Source organism: Archocentrus centrarchus, unplaced genomic scaffold, assembly GCF_007364275.1.
Source record: "Archocentrus centrarchus isolate MPI-CPG fArcCen1 unplaced genomic scaffold, fArcCen1 scaffold_37_ctg1, whole genome shotgun sequence".
NCBI classification, from domain to species: Eukaryota; Metazoa; Chordata; class Actinopteri; order Cichliformes; family Cichlidae; genus Archocentrus; species Archocentrus centrarchus.
The window spans coordinates 808,643-827,463 of record NW_022060264.1 but is presented as its reverse complement, the minus strand read 5'-3'; the positions used below and the strand labels follow the sequence as shown (position 1 = coordinate 827,463).

Genomic DNA, 18,821 nt, shown 5'->3' with positions numbered 1-18,821 from the left:
AACTCCGACACTGTAAACATTCCCAGGGCGCACCTTTTATGTTGGAATTTGTGTCAGCCTCCTGAAGCGTCCTCGTGTGCAGCAGTCGGTTGCTCTCGGTTCTCGCTCGTGCTTCATCGGCATTCCTGGGCAATTCGATGCGCGCGCCCCCAGGTCCAGCTTCAGCAGCAGCACGCGCATCTCAGGAGACAGGATAGGGCATCTGCAGAGCCCGAGACGTTTCTAAATAAAACTGGAATAACGCCATGAGATTACTTCGTCTCTGATGGAGGTGATGTTTTGGTAGGAACCTCTATCGTAGGATGCTGCGGCGTTGCGCGAGGATCCTGAACATCACAATGAAGCTGCTATTTTTGGTGGCACTCTTATGGCGCGGAGCATTGTGCGGATCTCCGAGCGTCCAGATTGGTAGGATTTTTATCTGTCGATCGTTTTCATCCTCACCTTTCCCGTTCCGTCATATATCAGACCTCTTCTTTTGGATGCGTTTCGCCCTTTTCCTTCCATTGTCTTTCGGTGTCTTCTTCATTATCCGGGGGCCTCTTTCATCTCCATCCTCTTTATACTGCTGTCAGTAACGAGAGGCCTGCTGATTGCACGGCTGCTGCTGCAGTGCTCTAATTTTGTTAAGATTTTCATCTTTTAGAAAAGTAAATAAATAAATAGATTTATAAATAAAATTAATTATATGCGCGAGCATCTTACTAGCGGTGCAGGATTCGGGGAGTGTGCAACTGGCTCTGTGTGCACATGAGTCTTCATAGTGTTGCCACACGGGCAGATGAAGAAGATCCAGGATCACTGAAACATTCAGACTTGTCTCCTGAGCTCCATTTCATGTTTTCCCTCGCAGGGGTATACACAAGCAACAACCCCTCAGAGGACGTTCTTGGTTTTTCAGCATTTCATTAAAATTTTAGAATAAGTCAGAACGACCATTCCTGATTATTTTTGTAAAGCTTTCAATTATTACTTTTAATTAGCTTTCAAAACTACAGTATTTGATGTTATTCTGCTGATTTTCCCCTCGATCACATAACACTGCTTTTACATTTGTATCCCATACTTAACATACATGATGCAATATGAGAACATGAGGAGAAGTCTCAACAGCTTTTTCTCCTTAAAATATGCATGTTTGTCCACCTGAACATAAAAGTTTCTTCTACTGGATCATCTGGCCCCTACTTAAATGTGAGGACAGACATGAGGTGGGAGCAGACTGAATCACTGAAAGCCTCTGCATGGACATCTTCACATTTCTCCTTTTTGGATGAAGTAGTAGAAGTAAAATAATTAATTATGCAGAAAAATGCCTTGCCCTGTCAAATATGGTGTTTGAGGATGAATATTCTCACTGCATTAATGTGTATGTTTAGGTTACTGCTGCAGGCTCATTTTAAATGACATTTTAAACTTTTATACTGCTGGGAATCTACAGCATTGCATCAGATTCTATAAAACGTGTTGGTACCGTCACTCTCTCGTGAGCTTTATGAGCTCAGAAAAACAGTCCCACACCTTAATTAACAGAATGTACATTAAAATATATTAATAAAACTAAAACATTAACTGTCAGTATCTACAGGGGTATTGAAGATGTTTTGGAAATATTTATGAAAAATGAGGAAACATCAGCGATGTCATTTTTAAGATTCTGGCAGTTTGCAGTATTATTTTTATGGGCCTTCACTTTAAAGGCTCATGCTTCTATCAGGATCATATAGAATAAAAAAGTAGGATTAAAAAATCATTGACATTGTCAAAAAAAAAAAAATTGAACAGAAATAAAAGAACCAAAACAAATATTCTATTTTTAGCTTCTCTTGACAAGAATGTTTGGCACAGGGTTGTAAAGGCACTGCCTTAAAGCAGTCGGTTATGTTTTTCTGTCAGACGTGCTGGTGGCACTGCTGAGGTGTGACTGAAGCCCACGTTCCTTTTACAGCAGTCTTCAGCTCGACTGTAATTTGGGTCGGCTTTCTCTCATCTTCCTCTTGACAATACCACACAGAACAGGGTTCAGGTCAGGCAGGTTGGTGGGCCAGTCAATGACAGTAATACCATGGTCAGTTATAGCTGGTTTAGTAATAGTTTTGATTATATGGGAAGTCCTGCTGCAAAAGGAAACTGGCATGTCTTTAAAGCATATCAGCAGATGAAAGTATACAGTGTTCTTAAAGCTCCTTATAGATGGCTGTGTTGGTTTGGGACTTGATAAAACACAGATGACTGACCACCACAGCACCCGCAGATAACATCACACTGGTCTTCAAATACAGTCAAATACACTAGATTCTTTGCACCAGGATGCAAACATTTAACTTTCATCCTAAAAGAGGACTTTGGCTCACTAACCAACTCTTTTTCTTCTTAGCCCATGTAAGACACTTCTGATGATGTCACTGGTTCAACAGTGGCATGACATTAGGAATGTGACACCTGTAGCAGGGGTGTGTTTAGAGGGGGGCATGGGGTGGCACCAGTCACAAGGTTACCTTTTGTAATCACAAAAACAGGATGTTTTGTATAACAATTTATTTGAGATGCACTACTAACAACATGACAAAACACTTAGGATTTATCAATATGTTAAATGTGTTAGCGTGCCCATTCAGCGTCAGGTAGTCCAAATCACAAGATCCTTTATAGAAAGGGTGCCATTCTGAAAGGTAAGGAGAGATGCTGGTTTCACTTTGGTATTATTTTAATTCATGTCTGTTTTTAGACCTGGTCGAGCACCGTTTGCACACATATGTAACAAGACAATCTCCACTTTGGTCTGATGTCACTGCACATAAAAACTGTAACTCTGTTGCTGAGGTAATGAGAGGCAGATGGGTGGGCCTTGGTTAATGTAGCGCTATCAACCCACCAGTGGGTTTGCTGCAAACACAAAAATACACCAGTGTGAGCACTGTGAGGAGTCTTCTTCAAGTTTCATTTCTCACACTGAAGCCAAATTCCAGCATGAAGAGTATGCAGAGTTAAGGTTTTGGCTAGAGCAGAGCCTCTTTAAAACATCACAATAAATGATTTGTTCTACTGTAATTAGCCACTGTAAGCAGATATCATCTGAAGATGTTGAATAGCATTTGGTCATAACATTTGCCTGGTTCTTTTTTTTCTACTCTTTGCCGCCTAAAGCAAAAGGCACCATAAAATGTTAAAAACAAGGTCCAGGATAAAGAAATGGCCCAGTCGTTAATTTAACTGTTTATAGAGTGTCACAAACAGGTATCTATGAAAGCCGGGGATATACTATTTAAAGTAAATCAGATGTTACTAAGCTAGCTAACTATATGAAGTCTAAAGATGATATGCAGTTGTCTGGCTGACATCACAATAAAGAAATACAACCTTGAGGGGACAGTGGGGACAGTGGGGAGTGGGAATGGGCTGTGACTTAATTGGGGTTGTGGCTGACAAACCTGAGGGGCTGATGAGGGTGTAAGGCTAAGGCCTTTAATGTTGTAGCTCTCCCAAGCTGTGGATATTGAACATTTAAGGGACAAAGCACCTGACAATGCAGTCAACTGAGGGAACAATCTGAGACTTGTCAGTCTGATCCAGGAGGTAACAAATCATGTATGTCTCCTCATGATACTCCTCATCCAATCCAAGGCACTCCAATATTATGGCAGGGGCACTTTCAGTGTGGAGCAAGTTTCTGTTTTGGTGTAGTGGGGTCATTTGGCTTACTGCCATACCACCCTGAACACACCCAAACTCATCTGATCTCTGCTGCTAAGCAGAGCTGGCCCTGGTTAGTACTTGGATGGGAGACTGCCTGTGAAGGCCAGGTGCTGTAAGCTTGTGGGGGAGCTGTGATGTAGGAGGGAGAGCGTGTCATCTACCAATTGGAAGGTCAATGATTCGATCCCTGGCTACGCTGATACTTCTATCATACTCTTGTTTCTGCTGGTTGTGGGCACAGTCTCTACTATATGCAGCAATACTAAAGGCAGACTTAAGCTATTGAGTCAACAGGAGAACCTGAAGTAAAAGATGGTGGCATGTTGGCAGGCATCCTTGCTTCGTGTAGTAGAGTGAGCGCTGGTGTTGTTAGTCAATGCAACTTGACCAAGGCAGTTATCCCAATCACTATACTGTAGTTTAGCTAACTGATCAATAAACACTCTGTTTCATCTCTCAACCATACCATCACACTGGGGATGACACGGGCAAGTCTGGGTTTTTTGATGCGTAGCAGCTGACAGGTGTTTAACCAGATCAGATTCAAATCAATGGCCCTGATCAGTATGCAGGATTTCAGGAAGTTGAAGAGCATTGGCCTCGAATGGCAAAGTGGTTGACATATTTGGAGAAATAATCTTGAACAATAAGCCCATATCTGTTGCCACAACTTGTGATGGGGAGCTCAAGTATGTCAGCTACAACCTTTTGAAATGGAGCTCTGGCATCACGTGAGTGCTCTGTGTCCACCACATTTCAATGTCACATGACATAAATGGCCAGTAAAAGTTGCTGAGCATGTTTCAGGACTTTATCTGCTGACAGATGATCTGTTAATGAGTTTGCATCCACTAACTGTAGGACAGTGTCTTTTCAAGCCTGAGGAACAAGCCAAATGGCATTGGCATTGTGGTGGCAATGTGAATCACAGTCCACAGTGACACTGTCACTGTCAGTGGGTATTTTTCTGAGATACAAGAGAGGCTTGTGGTCTGTGAAGATGGCTGCTTGTAGAGGTAGGGATGAAAATGTCTAACTTCTCAGAGGATAGCCCAGAGTTCTCCATCATAAGTTGAGCATTTCATTTCTCCTTTTGTGAGCACATGGCTAGCACAGGGGTTCGCGTTATTCTGATTTCTCTGTTTCTGAGCTAGCACAGCACCAGTTGAACAGCATGAAGTATCAGTTTAGAGGAAAAAATGGCATGAGTGTATTTTTCAGGTATGTGAATGCATCTTGACATTGAGTCAAGTCCATTGGACGGGTGCATTATTTTAACTGAGTGCATGCAGGGAGACAGGGAGATGTGCAAAATTCCAGATGAACTTGCAGTAATATGAACAGAGTCTCAGGAATGCTTTTACACTTTTCCCATTTCTGGGGTCTGGCTGAATGCTAGAAATTGTACCTGATCCTTGGCAAAACTGCATTTTCATTGATTTAGCTTGAGGTCATTTACCTGGAATCTAGGGAAGATTTCTTCCAGGTCTTTAAGATGGCTGTAAATGAGGACATCATCCAAATACACAAAGCAAGATTTCCACAGGAGTCAACAAAGTAAACTCTCCATTAAACACTGGCATGTGGCTGGAACATTTGTGAGTCCCAACAGCGTAACACTGAAGTGATAAAAATCCACTGCCTATTGTGAAAGCTAATTTCTCACAGCCTTTCTCTTCCAGCTCAACTTGCCACTAGCCATGCTGAAAGTCCATTGTGGTGAACGAGTCAGAGCCTGATGGAGCATACAGTGCAGTCTTTGATTATCATTGCACTGAGTTTTCTATAGTGTAGACAGAAATGCTGTGTGCCATTTTTCTTGTGCATCTGCCTTTAAAAGCTTATCATTTTGGGTATGTAGTCCAGCTCTCTGTTCTGTTGTTACTCTGTAGGCTCTCTCTGCGAATATGATGCTTGATTCTGCGTGTGGGACCACTGTCTTCAGAGTTTTTACTGAAGATCGCTGAATAATTCTGAAGCAGTGAGTTGAGATACTGAACCTGAAAGGGTGACGGGTTTGTCCATTTTATTTCTACTGGTGCAGTCAAATCATATATGGGTGAAGTTACACAATATGTCTCTTTAATTGGTATGATGTCAACAGAAGGGCCTGAATGAAATTCACCATGATATTGATCATAATTTTGCTCACTGTGAGTGCAGGAGGGATTTAACACTCTAACCATAATTAGTTAGTGATAGGGATAGTATTATGAGCTATAATAATGTCATAGGCAGGATTGGGCACCATAGTAATGTGCTGGCATAGGAGAAGCAGGTGTGGCTGCTGACGCAGAGGCTGTAGTAAGGGCTTCACTCACAACTGTAATTTTGGTTGGCGCTATCAGGCACATTACAGCAGGCACCTCATGTCTATTGGGTAATAGACATGAGGTGATACTTCTCATGTCTATTTTCATGTCCCACAGCTGCAGTACTTTGTTTCTGAGATTGAGAAGGAAACTGAACCATCAGGTTATGGGTTATGGGTCTTTGTCATCTTTGGGGGGTATCATTGTGGGACTGCGATAGTGTAGGCAATATTTGTCCTTCAACAGCAGCTAATGAAAGTTCCCCTGCGGGCGGAGCTGAAGTGTGCAGGAATGTCAGGAGACTGGAAGCAAACACTGCTTCTAGTGTGTGCACTTGCATCTGTACTTCTCTGTGGAGCAGCACTGGGAATGCATCTGTTAGTGTCAGTGTCATGGCGACCTTACCTGGCATACTGGGAGAGCTCAGTATTGATTGTGTTTGTCATATTTGTCCCAGTCAGTGTATCTTTGGTGAACAGGGGAAGGATAATGAGACTCAGGATCACGGCCATAACACTGCTCAGGTGAGTGAAGGGGATGTGCAGTGTTGAGCATCAAAAGAGACAATAATATTTTTTCTCTCATAGCTGCTGTACTTCATGTTTCAGGCTGGCTACAGTAAGTGTAAGCTGCTCTAATCGTGGCTACCTGCTCTGAAGGTTGAATGTGAGGGATCCTGCAGCAGTCAGTTGCAGTGCTGCATGTGCTGTCTCAAAACGGCTAGCAATGCGCACAGCTTCTTCAAGATCCCTTGCACCCATCTCATGAATTTTAGATGATAAGGTGGGATCCAAACCAGCAACAAAACGACAGAATCCTTCTCATTCAAGTGCACTGTGGTCGCTGATAGGGAAAGCTTCAAGCACAAAATGAGTGGTGTCTGCACTGTACACATCCAAACTGTCATCTAGTATATGAGAGCAAGCATTCACATGTGTTTGGAAGAAGCACTAAGAATATCCTGGACCAAAAACTTGAAGAGTCAGTCCCATCTCATCAACTGCCAAGGCACTGGAGACCGTGTGTGAGGCTAGATGAGTCCTTATCACATCCATGAGTGCAGCTCATGCAAAGATTCACTTTCACCAGCTGATATAGCTCAAAAATACCCAGGTTAAATATTTTAAAAAGCATTAAAATAGGGGAAACGGCTGCAGAAATCTTTAATATCTTCTAAAACTAATGTTTTCAGTTTATCAGGCATCAAAAAGTGACAATATCCACAGCTCAGGAGAATAAAACTCACCAAATAACAGAACCACCAAGGTAATGATCCCACCGCTGCCACCAGCTGTTATGTGAGTCTTTGTTATGGTAAATTGACTAGTTGTTATATAGTGCTTTTCTACTCTAGGTGAGCACTCATAGTGCTTTATACAACACATCTGCATTCACTCATTCACTCATACATTCATACAAGCACTGTTTTCTATTTCTTTCTTATTTGCTTTCTATCTAACATTCATACTCCAACACACACACATTATATGGTGGGGGTTCCCTCTTAACTAAAAGAACAGCAAAATGAACACACCTTCTCAGCAGCACCTTCTATTCTTGCCACGCTTCAACATACCACTCCAGACTCCTCACGTGACTAAACCAACCAATGAGAAGGTAGAAGGTCTTCGACTGAGGTAAATGTAGAAAAAACAGCTTTGAGAGGTACATAGGTAAGCATTCAAATGTATGTATATAATAACAAAAACAGTGTCTGCTGGTTTTATGGTATATCAGAGTTTTTTTATTATTAAAATTATGTCTCATAGGTGTGTCTTCATATAGGGTTATATGTCAGGAGTACATAAAAAACATTTTAAAATCATAAAACAAGACAAAGCATAATAATAATAATAATAATACCACAGACCCAAAACAATAAACCATCAAATCTTAGGCTTTGAAGACTTTGAAAAGGCTTTGAAAAACCCTGCTTTTAAACTCTTTATTTGGATATTTTCTTCCAACCTTTGCAGCAAAAACACGCAGTGTAGTAGCAGTTTCATTTTGTAAATGCAAAATTATTAGTTAAAGAAAAAATTTTAATTTCATTAAAATTTTATTAATATAGCACCAATTTCATGGTGTTTCACAAATGACTCTGTGCCATGGTCAACAAACCTGTCGACACAGCTCACGAATCGCTTTGCCTCAACTCTCCACCTTTAAAAAATGAATGAAACAAAAAAGAATTAAAACACACACACACACACACACACACACACCCACACACACAGACCACTGCTATAACTAAAAGTTCATCTGGCATCCTGACCATGATGGTGGTGATCATTAGCAGCGGCCTGCCAGCATGTGAAGACTTGTCCCTGACAGCAGCTAATAATTCTTCTTCAGTGTAGGCAAAGAATATGACCTCATTCTGCCAGCACCACCACAAGTGCTGCTGCTGAGCTGAGGTAGATTTTAGAATAATTATTTATTTTGTTTAAATCTCAGATGCACATTTGATGGCAGCTGAATTTGAGTGCGCCAGTGAAAACACGCTGTTATCAGCATTTAACAATATTTAGTCTAAACCTGCAAGTGGCTCTTAAAGGGAATTTGAAAAAATGAAATGTCAAAAAACAAATGAGACAAAATTGAAAATCTCTTAGACAGAGTTTGTTGACCTAGCCATAATGGGTGGTTTATTTCTGCCACATTGAGGCAGCTCCACAAAGTCTCCAGATGCTGCTGCTGATATGGGTCTGTGAGTGCAATCAGGCAGAAAAGAAGCATCTTTAGGCAGCTTATGCCAAGAGAACTTTGGAAAATGATAGTATGCTCTTATATATGCATTCTTCAAAGGATTTAGTTTTCACATGTCAATGATTTAAATATCAGTAATGACAAAATAAATATAAACTGAAAGAAGGAGGAAGGAAAAAAAATCTTTTTTTCTTTCACAAGTATGAAGCTTACTGGCTTATTTAGAGTTAAGCAAGTAATTTATACATGGCCACTAGAATAACAAAGGTTATAGTTTATTTCCCAAACAACATGTTATTAAGTATTGTTTTCAGAGGTGGGAAGTAACGAAGTACAAATACTTCGTTACTGTACTTAAGTAGATTTTTCAGGTATCTGTACTTTACTTAAGTATTTATTTTTCTGACTACTTTTTACTTTTACTCCCTACATTTTTACGCAAGTATCTGTACTTTCTACTTCTTACATTTTCAAACAGACTCGTTACTTTTTAACGTCAGAGAGAAGTTTGCATTTCCGGTCAGTGCGCCTTCAAATATAAAACGATCTGAGCCTAAATGGAGGAATAATAACATATAAGAGACAATCGTACTGCGTATCCTCCATCACCGGGGCTTATCTCGTACAAAGGGATTAAATACGCAAACCCATATAATTAATGTATCATTTATAGCGCTATAATCGGGCCGGACCGAGTCCGTAAGTTGCGCTGCGGCACATAAACAGCTTAGCTAGCGCTACTGAAGAGCAGCGAGCATGAAGGGAGTAACGTGTGGCAGGTAAATGCAACGTTTCTAAATGCTCAACAAATATCAGCAAACACACAAAGTGTGTGCAGTTTGTCACACAGTGTGTCTGCTAGCTAAAAGAAGAGCTGCTGTATTTCAGGGAGAGCAAAGAGAGAGAAGTTCACTCAGAGATGGAGAAAGAGGACAGGAGAGGAAGAAGAGGTTAGAATTAAAGGAAAGGACTGGAAAATAAACTGAAGTATGCTGACTTTGTGTAATTCAAAGATTCTATGAAAATGCTGCAGTTTAGTGTTTAATAAATAGGTTAGTTTGTTGTACTGTATTTACAGTAAAGCTCTGTGTTGGACTGGAGCACAGTGTTTGTGTTCATGGTCAGAGTTACAGGTTACATCAGTGCAGCAGAGATGAGTTTGAATCAAAGCTGCTGATGCTGAGATTCATTCACTGAATCCAACATTTCTACAGCCTGTATGCTGTCAGTGTAGGGGATGGAGATCAGCTCAGGTAGCTGTGAAATACTGGGTGTTTAGGTGGAGGCACAGTCACCCTCTACTATGGAGGACACAGAGAACAGAGCTGTGTTTAAATTCCCTTTCACAGTTTGTGGCCTACATAACAGATTCAAGCCGAGTGCATTCATTAGAATTAAAATTTAGATTGGAATAACATTTGTATTCTCATGTACTATTTTATATTATTACAATAATATATAATGAGGTTCGGTTTGTTTTACACAAAAATAGCAGGTAGAAACATCCTCCAAAGAACTACTTTTACTTTCTTACTTTGAGTACATTTCAGAGCCTGTACTTTTTTACTTTTACTTAAGTAGAGAAGTTGAACCAGTACTTCGACTTTTACTAAAGTATTTTTTAACATAAATACTTGTACTTCTACTTAAGTACAGAATGTCAGTACTTTTGCCACCTCTGATTGTTTTAATTAAAATACCATACAAATGGTTTACTATCACCATCAACTTTTTTGCACATTTGTGGAAAATGCTCATGGATTAAATGGAAGGATTTTAGCCTTGCATATTAGCAGAAATCTCAATTAATTTTAATGTAGCTCAGATTTACCATCATGGGAGGTCAAGGATCATTTCTAGTTTAATCTATTCACAATGAACAGCACCCTGCTGTACTGCTAGGGCTTGTGTAATCGAGGCAAAGTACTCTGAACACACATTGCTAGGAAAATGTAAAAAAGGTGTAGTAATTTATTTAAATGTGCAAACATATATGGAAATACAGTATACAGTATACAGCAGAGGTGGGAAGTAACGAAGTACAAATACTTCGTTACTGTACTTAAGTAGATTTTTCAGGTATCTGTACTTTACTTAAGTATCTGTTTTTCTGACTACTTTTTACTTTTACTCCCTACATTTTTACACAAGTATCTGTACTTTCTACTTCTTACATTTTCAAACAGACTCGTTACTTTTTAACACGTCAGAGAGAAGTTTGCATTTCCGGTCAGTGCGCCTTCAAACATCAAACGATCTGAGCCTAAATGGAGGAATAATAACATATAAGAGACAATCGTACTGGCGTATCCTCCATCATCGGGGCTGATCTCGTACAAAGGGATTAAATACGCAAACCCATATAATTAATGTCTCATTTATAGCGCTATAATCGAGTCCGTAAGTTGCGCTGCGGCACATAAACAGCTTAGCTAGCGCTACTGAAGAGGAGCGAGCATGAAGGGAGTAACGTGTGGCAGGTAAATGCAACGTTTCTAAATGCTCAACAAATATCAGCAAACACACAAAGTGTGTGCAGTTTGTCACACAGTGTGTCTGCTAGCTAAAAGAAGAGCTGCTGTATTTCAGGGAGAGCAAAGAGAGAGAAGTTCACTCAGAGATGGAGAAAGAGGACAGGAGAGGAAGAAGAGAGGTTAGATTTAAAGGTAAGGACCGGAAAACAAACTGAAGTATGCTGACTTTGTGTAATTCAAAGATTCTATGAAAATGCTGCAGTTTAGTGTGTAATAAATAGGTTAGTTTGTTGTACTGTATTTACAGTAAAGCTCTGTGTTGGACTGGAGCACAGTGTTTATGTTCATGGTCAGAGTTACAGGTTACATCAGTGCAGCAGAGATGAGTTTGAATCAAAGCTGCTGATGCTGAGATTCATTCACTGAATCCAACATTTCTACAGCCTGTATGCTGTCAGTGTAGGGGATGGAGATCAGCAGATAGCTGTGAAATACTGGGTTACATCTTTGTGACTTCAGTTCATCCCCACAGAGCAGTAAACCTCAGAGCAGCAGCAGCAGGACAGCTGATCACAGCCTGCACACCAACATCATTTACTGCAGCTCACAATAGAAAGCTGTGATTCTTCTCCCCATGCAGAGCCACTACAGCTGATCTTAGGGTTCCTCCACCTTCTGAATCCCACTGTAACCCCTGAGTATTGTCATGTTGGTGTTTAGGTGGAGGCACAGTCACCCTCTACTATGGAGGACACAGAGAACAGAGCTGTGTTTAAATTCCCTTTCACAGTTTGTGTCCTCCATAACAGTTTCAAGCTGAGTGCATTCATTAGGATTAAAATTTAGATTGGAATAACATTTGTATTCTCATGTAATATTATTTTATGTTATTACAATAATATATAATGAGGTTCGGTTTGTTTTACACAAAAATAGCAGGTAGAAACATCCTCCAAAGAACTACTTTTACTTTCTTACTTTGAGTACATTTCAGAGCCTGTACTTTTTTACTTTTACTTAAGTAGAGAAGTTGAACCAGTACTTCGACTTTTACTAAAGTATTTTTTAACATAAGTACTTGTACTTCTACTTAAGTACAGAATGTCAGTACTTTTGCCACCTCTGGTATACAGTATAAGGCAATGATAGAGTTTGTACAGTTCTAACCAGCTTGAAAGTCAGTATTTGATATGAGCACCTGTATTCTTCAAAAGCCTGAACTCTCTTATGCAGCTTTCTTGGAATTTCTTTGGAAGTAGTCTCCAGGAATAGCTCTCCTGGCTTCTTGAAGGACAGTCAAAGCTCTCCTTTGGATGCTGGTTGTTTTTTTGTTTTTTGTTTTTTTTCCCATTCTCTGTCAGGATGGTGCCACACTGTTACAATAATGTTAAGGTCCGGGCTCTGTGGCGTCCAAACCATGACCGAAAATGTTCCACTGTGTGTTTTTCTACCCAGGTATGCTTTTACTGCATTGGCAGTAAAGCATTTTCATGGTGGAAATGAAACTGTTAACAATCAGATCTATTCTATTCTATTAAATTAATTCTATTTTGGAAAGCTCATCAACACAACTGTAATGCAGTTCCAAACTCAAACGGAGCCTCCCCTTTTTTTACAGACACTCACTGTTGTAGCTCTCTCCTGTGCTGTAGGTAGTTTAGGCCTGGCTCTTGTCCTGCGCTTGTCAAGTTTCCTTGATTTTCTTAAGGACACACTGGACACCATGCTAATATATACCAAGTTTTTGGCTAATACCTCACTGGTCTGTCAAATTGTGTTATCTTTAACTATTTTCATTGTTTCAGTTTTTGTGACAGGCTGCTAGTAACCTAAAAGTACAAAGCATATAAATATTTATTTATCTGTAGACACAACATAGGTTCACCCCTTGAGTTAGGTGTTCAATTCAATTCAATTTTATTTATATAGTGCCAAATCACAACAAACAGTCACATCAAGACGCTTTATATTGTAAGGTAAAGACTTTACAATAATCACACAGAAAACCCAACAATCAAAATGACCCCCTATGAGCAGCATTTGGTGACACTGGGAAGGAAAAACTCCCTTTTAACAGGAAGAAACCTCCAGCAGAACCAGGCAAAGGGAGGGGCAGTCCTCTGACCAGTTGGGGCTGAGGGGAGAGAGACAGGACAAAAGACACACTGTGGAAGAGAGCCAGAGATTAATAGTAACTAATGATTAAATTGAGAGTGGGGTATAAACAGAATAAAAAGAGGTGAATGAAAAGAAACATGTAGTGCATCATGAGAACCCCCCCAGCAGCCTAGGCCTATTGCAGCATAACTAAGGGAGGGTTCAGGGTCACCTGATCCAGCCCTAACTATAAGCTTTATCATAAATGAAAGTTTTAAGCCTAATCTTAAAAATAGAGAGGGTCTCCTGAATCCAATCTGGGAGCTGGTTCCACAGAAGAGGCACCTGAAAGCTGAAGGCTCTGCCTCCCATTCTACTCTTAAGTATCCTAGGAACCACAAGTAAGCAAGCAGGCTGAGAGCCAAGTGCTCTATTGGGGTGATATGGGACTATGAGGTCTTAAGAAAAGATGGGACCTGATTATTCAAGATCTTGTATGTGAGGAGAAAAATTTTAAATTCTATTCTGGATTTAACAGGGAGCCAATGAAGAGAAGCCAATATGGGAGAAATCTGCTCTCTCTTTCTAGTCCCTGTCAGTACTCTAGCTGCAGCATTTTGGATCAGCTGAAGGCTACATTTGTTTGTTTAATATGTGCATTGAAGGACATATCCTGCTCAAAAATGACTCCAAGATTTCTCACAGTGTTACTGGAGGCCAAAGTAATGCCATCCAGAGTAAGTATCTGGTTTGACACCATGTTTCTAAGATTTGTGGGGCCGAGAACAAGAATTTCAGTTTTATCTGAATTTAGAAGCAGGAAAGGAAGTAAAAGGAAGTGAAAGGAATACTCGGCTCTACAGAGCTCTGATTCTTTGTCAGCCTGGCTACAGTGCTGTTCTTATTTCCTTCAATTAATGATGAATAGTAACATGTCCTAACTTTACGGAGGTCTTTTTTTTTTTTGTAGAGCAACAAACTATTTTTCCAGGCTAAATGAGCATCTTCTAATTTAGTGAGACGCCATTCCCTCTCCAGCTTACAGGTTTTCTGCTTTAAGCTGCGCATTTGTGAATTATACCACAGAGTGAAGCTTTCCTTTTCAGAGGAGCCACAGTATCCAAAGTCGTACGCAGTGAGGATGAAAAACTATTAATGAGATAATCTACCTCACTGGGAGCAGAGTTTAGGTAGCTGCTCTGTACTGTGTTGGCGCTGAAGAGCATAATAATGAAGGAATTATATCCTTAAACTTAGTTACAGCACTTTCAGAAAGACTTCTACTGTAATAAAACTTATTCCCCTCTGCTGTGTAATCTTGAATGATTTGTAGGTCAGTATTAAGTGGCTTAACAAACAAGCTTCTTTTTAAAGATATCAGCAATGTCCACACATCTTAAGTCCAATGGAAACACATTCTACAACTTGAGAGCCACAACCTTAAAAGCACAGTTTCCTTTAGTCCATAACCTGGACTGAGTACTGCCAGCAAGCATTGATCAGCTGATCTCAAAGAACATCACAGTAATGCATAAATGTAATACAGGGAGGCATCTGACCATGAAGACCATCACCAAAACTTTAAACTGAATCCTAAACAGCCCAAAATCTAAAGAGGACAGAATCTGTGTCACAATCATCCAGAGATGATTTGCTCAAGCAAAGTAACAATGAATTACAATAATCGAGGAATGATGAAATAAAAGCATGTATAATAATTTCTGTTTCACATTGAGACACAATATATTTAAGACGAGCAATGTTCTGCAGATGATAAAAACTATTTTGTACAAGACAGCCAACGTGCTTATCAAAATTGAGTGCTTATTTTCAGTTTTCCTGGGAATAAAGTTGTCAGGGTCCTGGATGAGAACTTTTTTGTTTTTGTGTATTTAAAGTTTTTTTTATTAACATTAATGCAGTCCTGAAGGATGGATAATTTGGCTGCATTCTGGGGTGATCAACTGTGTCACAGGCAATGGAGAGATCCAATAATACAATATCAGAATATTCATCTGCATCTCTATGCATTAAAATATCATTTGAAACTCTGAGAAGCAGTGTTTCAGTAGAGTGCATCTGACAGTAACCAGACTGAAATTTATTTAAAATGTTATGTGCAAAATTTTAAGGCAGGGAAGGTCAGCATTGTGGTTTCATTTTATCAATCAAACTGATGAGAGCATTCAAAAATGATGGTGTAACGCACTCTAAGACTGACACTTGAGTAAGGCATGGGGCCGGAGAGAAAGGAGGAGGGGCAATATTTGCTCTGATATGATGGATCATATTAACAAAGAAGGACAGAATGCTTTCACACACACCGAAGCAGATACAGATGTAACAATGTTTCCAAAGGAGTCAAATAAAACTTTCAGATTCCCTCTGCTGTAATGAATCAAGTTTGAAAAATACATAGCCCTCGCATCTCTCACCATATTATTAAAAGAATGTAAGTGCTGTCTTAGGTGACTAAGATGAACCTGGAGGTCCACTTTCTGACAGGTACTTGGAACAGTGAATGCTGTCATTTATGCAGAGTAAGGATTGATCAGAGGGAGCATTTCTGTTTTTAAAAGGAGCCGCTTTGTCTCAAACAGATAAAAAAGTGATCATTAAAAGAATGGACCTTAGATCACTGTTCAAGAAAAAAGCATCAGCAACAGCAAAGACTGCAGAGAATTCATCTGCAGAAAGAAATTAAAAATGCAAAACGCAATTGCATGGCAATCATTAAGACAATATAAAACCAGAAGATAATTAAAAGAATATAAATATGGTCAGAAATAAGAATATCATCAGTAAAAGTCAGTCAATATTCAGCTCCTGAGTTACAACAAGAGATTGTTTACCAAGGCACACAAAGGTAACACTGTGATTCCTCATAGAAGCTCAGATGTGTAGTAGAGCCTGTTAACCATACACCCAGCTGCCAAAAAGACCATCACAGACCAGCAGGAAAGCCAACAACAAAACAACAGCTTAATATCTAGTGACAGCTGCAAAGCCAAACACAGGTGCCATCTTGCCAGCCTTCTGAAAACAAGTCTGGCTCCATGGAAGCAAAATAGAAAGAAATGAGTGGTGGCTCAAGACATTTCCACAGTAGTCTAAGTAGCAGCAGAATCACTAACTATTCACCACAGTACACAATCAGGTGACCCTGAACCATCCCTTTGTTACGCTGTTACAGGGCTAGGCTGCTGGGGGTATGTTCCCATGATGCACAGAGTATTTCTTTTCATTCACCTCTTTTCACTCTGTTTATACCCCACTCTGCATTTAATCATTAGTTATTATCAGTCTCTGGCTCTCTACCACAGTGTGTCTTTTGTCCTGTCTTTCTCCCCTCGCCCCCAACTGGTCAGGCAAATGACTGCCCCTCCCTTTGCCTGATTCTGTCAAAGGTTTCTTCCTGTTAAAAGGGAGTTTTTCCTTCACACTGTCACCAAGTGCTTGCTTATAGTGGGTTGTTTTGATTGTTGGGTTTTCTCTGTAAATATTGTAAGGTCTTTACCTTACAATATAATGGTTCTACTCAGGAATGTGGGCACACATTGGATCTTCTTTTATCTTTTGTTTTATCTGTTCTTGATTTGGAAATCAGTGATGCAGTGTTTTCAGATCAGGTGCCTGTTTTAGTTGATTTTGTTCCTCTCTGTCAACCTGCTAAACAGTGCGCTCCTGTTTGGCGCTTCCGTGCTTTTAAATCGTCCACCGCTGTTCACTTCTCCACTGCTTTTGACCATGAAGTGACCTCAAACCTTTCTGTGTCCTCCAGTACTGAGGAGCTGACCCTTCAATTTAATTCTATTTGCTAAGCCATCCTGGACTCTGTATCTACAGTAAAAATCAGGCACTTAAAGCCCAGCTCAGAGCCATAGTTAAATGACACTACCCGTGCCATTAGACGGGAGTTCCAGAAAGCTGAATGGAGGTGGAAAAAGGACAGGTTGTAGATTTCTTTTGAAATGCTGAGAGAAAGTTGGTGGTGTTATCAGAAAACAGTGAAAGCTGCTTGGTCAAAATTATTTTCTGATATCATAGTCTCCACCTCTCACAACCCCCTTGTGCTTTTTTGCCTCACTGAACTCTGTTCTTAATGCCCATGAACCTGTCCATCTGGCAGTAAAATTTGTGATCAATTTCTTTGCTTCTTTTCTTTGGAGAAGGTGGTAAGCACTTCTCATGATCCAGCTACCCTTGTACCCTGTTCACCTGAGTTTGACCACTTTCAGATAGAAACCAGCTGCTTTAAGGAGCAGCTTGTTTCTAGTTTGAAGCCATCAGGCTCCCCCTTTGACGTTGTCCCCTCTCAACTTGTTAAATAAGTTTTTCCTACCCTTGGTCTGTTCATTTTTACCATTATTAATAGTAATATGACCTCTAGTGTGGTGCCAAAGAATTTTAAACATGCTGTTGTGCAGTCTTTGCTAAATAAATCAGACCTAGACTCTTCTGTTTTATCAAACTTTAGGCCTGCCTTCAAGCTACCATTTTTGTCTAAAATCCTGCAAAAGATTGTCTTCACCCAACTGAAGACTTTCCTGGATGAACATGAAATTCTGGAAGTGTTTTAGTCCGGGTTTAGAACTCATCACAGTACTGAGTCTGCTCTGTTAAGGGTTTTTAATGATATTATGTTCGCAACTGACTCTGGTGACTGTGTGCTACTTGTGCTATTAGACTTAACAGCTGCTTTTGACAGTGTGGATCACAAGAGTCTCCTCACCAGGCTGGAGCAGAAGGTGGGCATCACAACCACAGCACTCCAGTGGTTTAGGCCTAACCTCTCAAATAGAAACTTCTGTGTCAGCACTGATGACTTCAGGGGAAAAAAATGTCCGCACAGCAAAAGTTTAATCCAAAAAGAGCATCAAAGCAGTAACATTTCAGGCAAGGCTGCCCTGCTTTGATGCTCTTTTTGGATTAAACTTTTGCTCCAGGAGCTTTTGGTGTGCGGACATTTTTTTTCCCCTCTTGATGTTTTTGTTCCTGCACCCTTTTTTACGACTCAGATATGTGTGTTCTTATCACCTTGAGCATTGATGACTTTAACACTGGCTCTGCTGCCCTCCCTTGCGGGGTACCACAAGGCTCCAGTCTTGGACTTCTCTTTTTCTCTTTGTACCTGCTGCCACTTGGCACTATTTTCCAGAAACATAATATTTCTTTTCAGCGTTATGTGGACGATTGTCAAGTTTATTTTCCACTGAAACACACAGGTGCATGCTCTATCCTGCCTCTCCTCAACTGCCTTACTGACACCAGGTGATGCATATTACTAAATTTTCAGAATTTTAATGAGACAGAAATTGTGTTATTTAGACCCAGTGGCACCAGCAGTACCTCCTGTGTTGACCTTTCCTCTCTGGCCCCATATGAAAAATCCATTATCATAAATTTAGGTGTGAAAATGGATCCGACTTTCAGGCTTGATACTCAGGTAAACACAGTGGTGAAATCCAGCTTTTTCCAGTTGAGGCAGTTTTCAAAAATCAGACCTCTTCTCTCCAAATGTAATCTCGAAATG

At 40.2% G+C, this 18,821-nt stretch overlaps 1 protein-coding gene and 1 pseudogene across 2 annotated transcripts in view; both read left to right on the top strand.

Moving 5' to 3' along the window:
- Nucleotides 1-179: 179 nt before the first annotated feature.
- The window catches only part of LOC115776742 (glutamate receptor 2-like), an 86,248-nt gene continuing 67,606 nt past the window's right edge, over nucleotides 180-18,821 (top strand). For both annotated transcript variants that reach the window (XM_030724506.1, XM_030724505.1), the window contains exon 1: nucleotides 180-408. In XM_030724506.1, the coding sequence (XP_030580366.1) occupies nucleotides 303-408 (106 nt within the window). In that variant the 5' untranslated portion in view covers nucleotides 180-302. The remainder of the gene's footprint in view (nucleotides 409-18,821) is intronic.
- Nucleotides 3,697-3,815, top strand: LOC115776820 (uncharacterized; annotated as a pseudogene).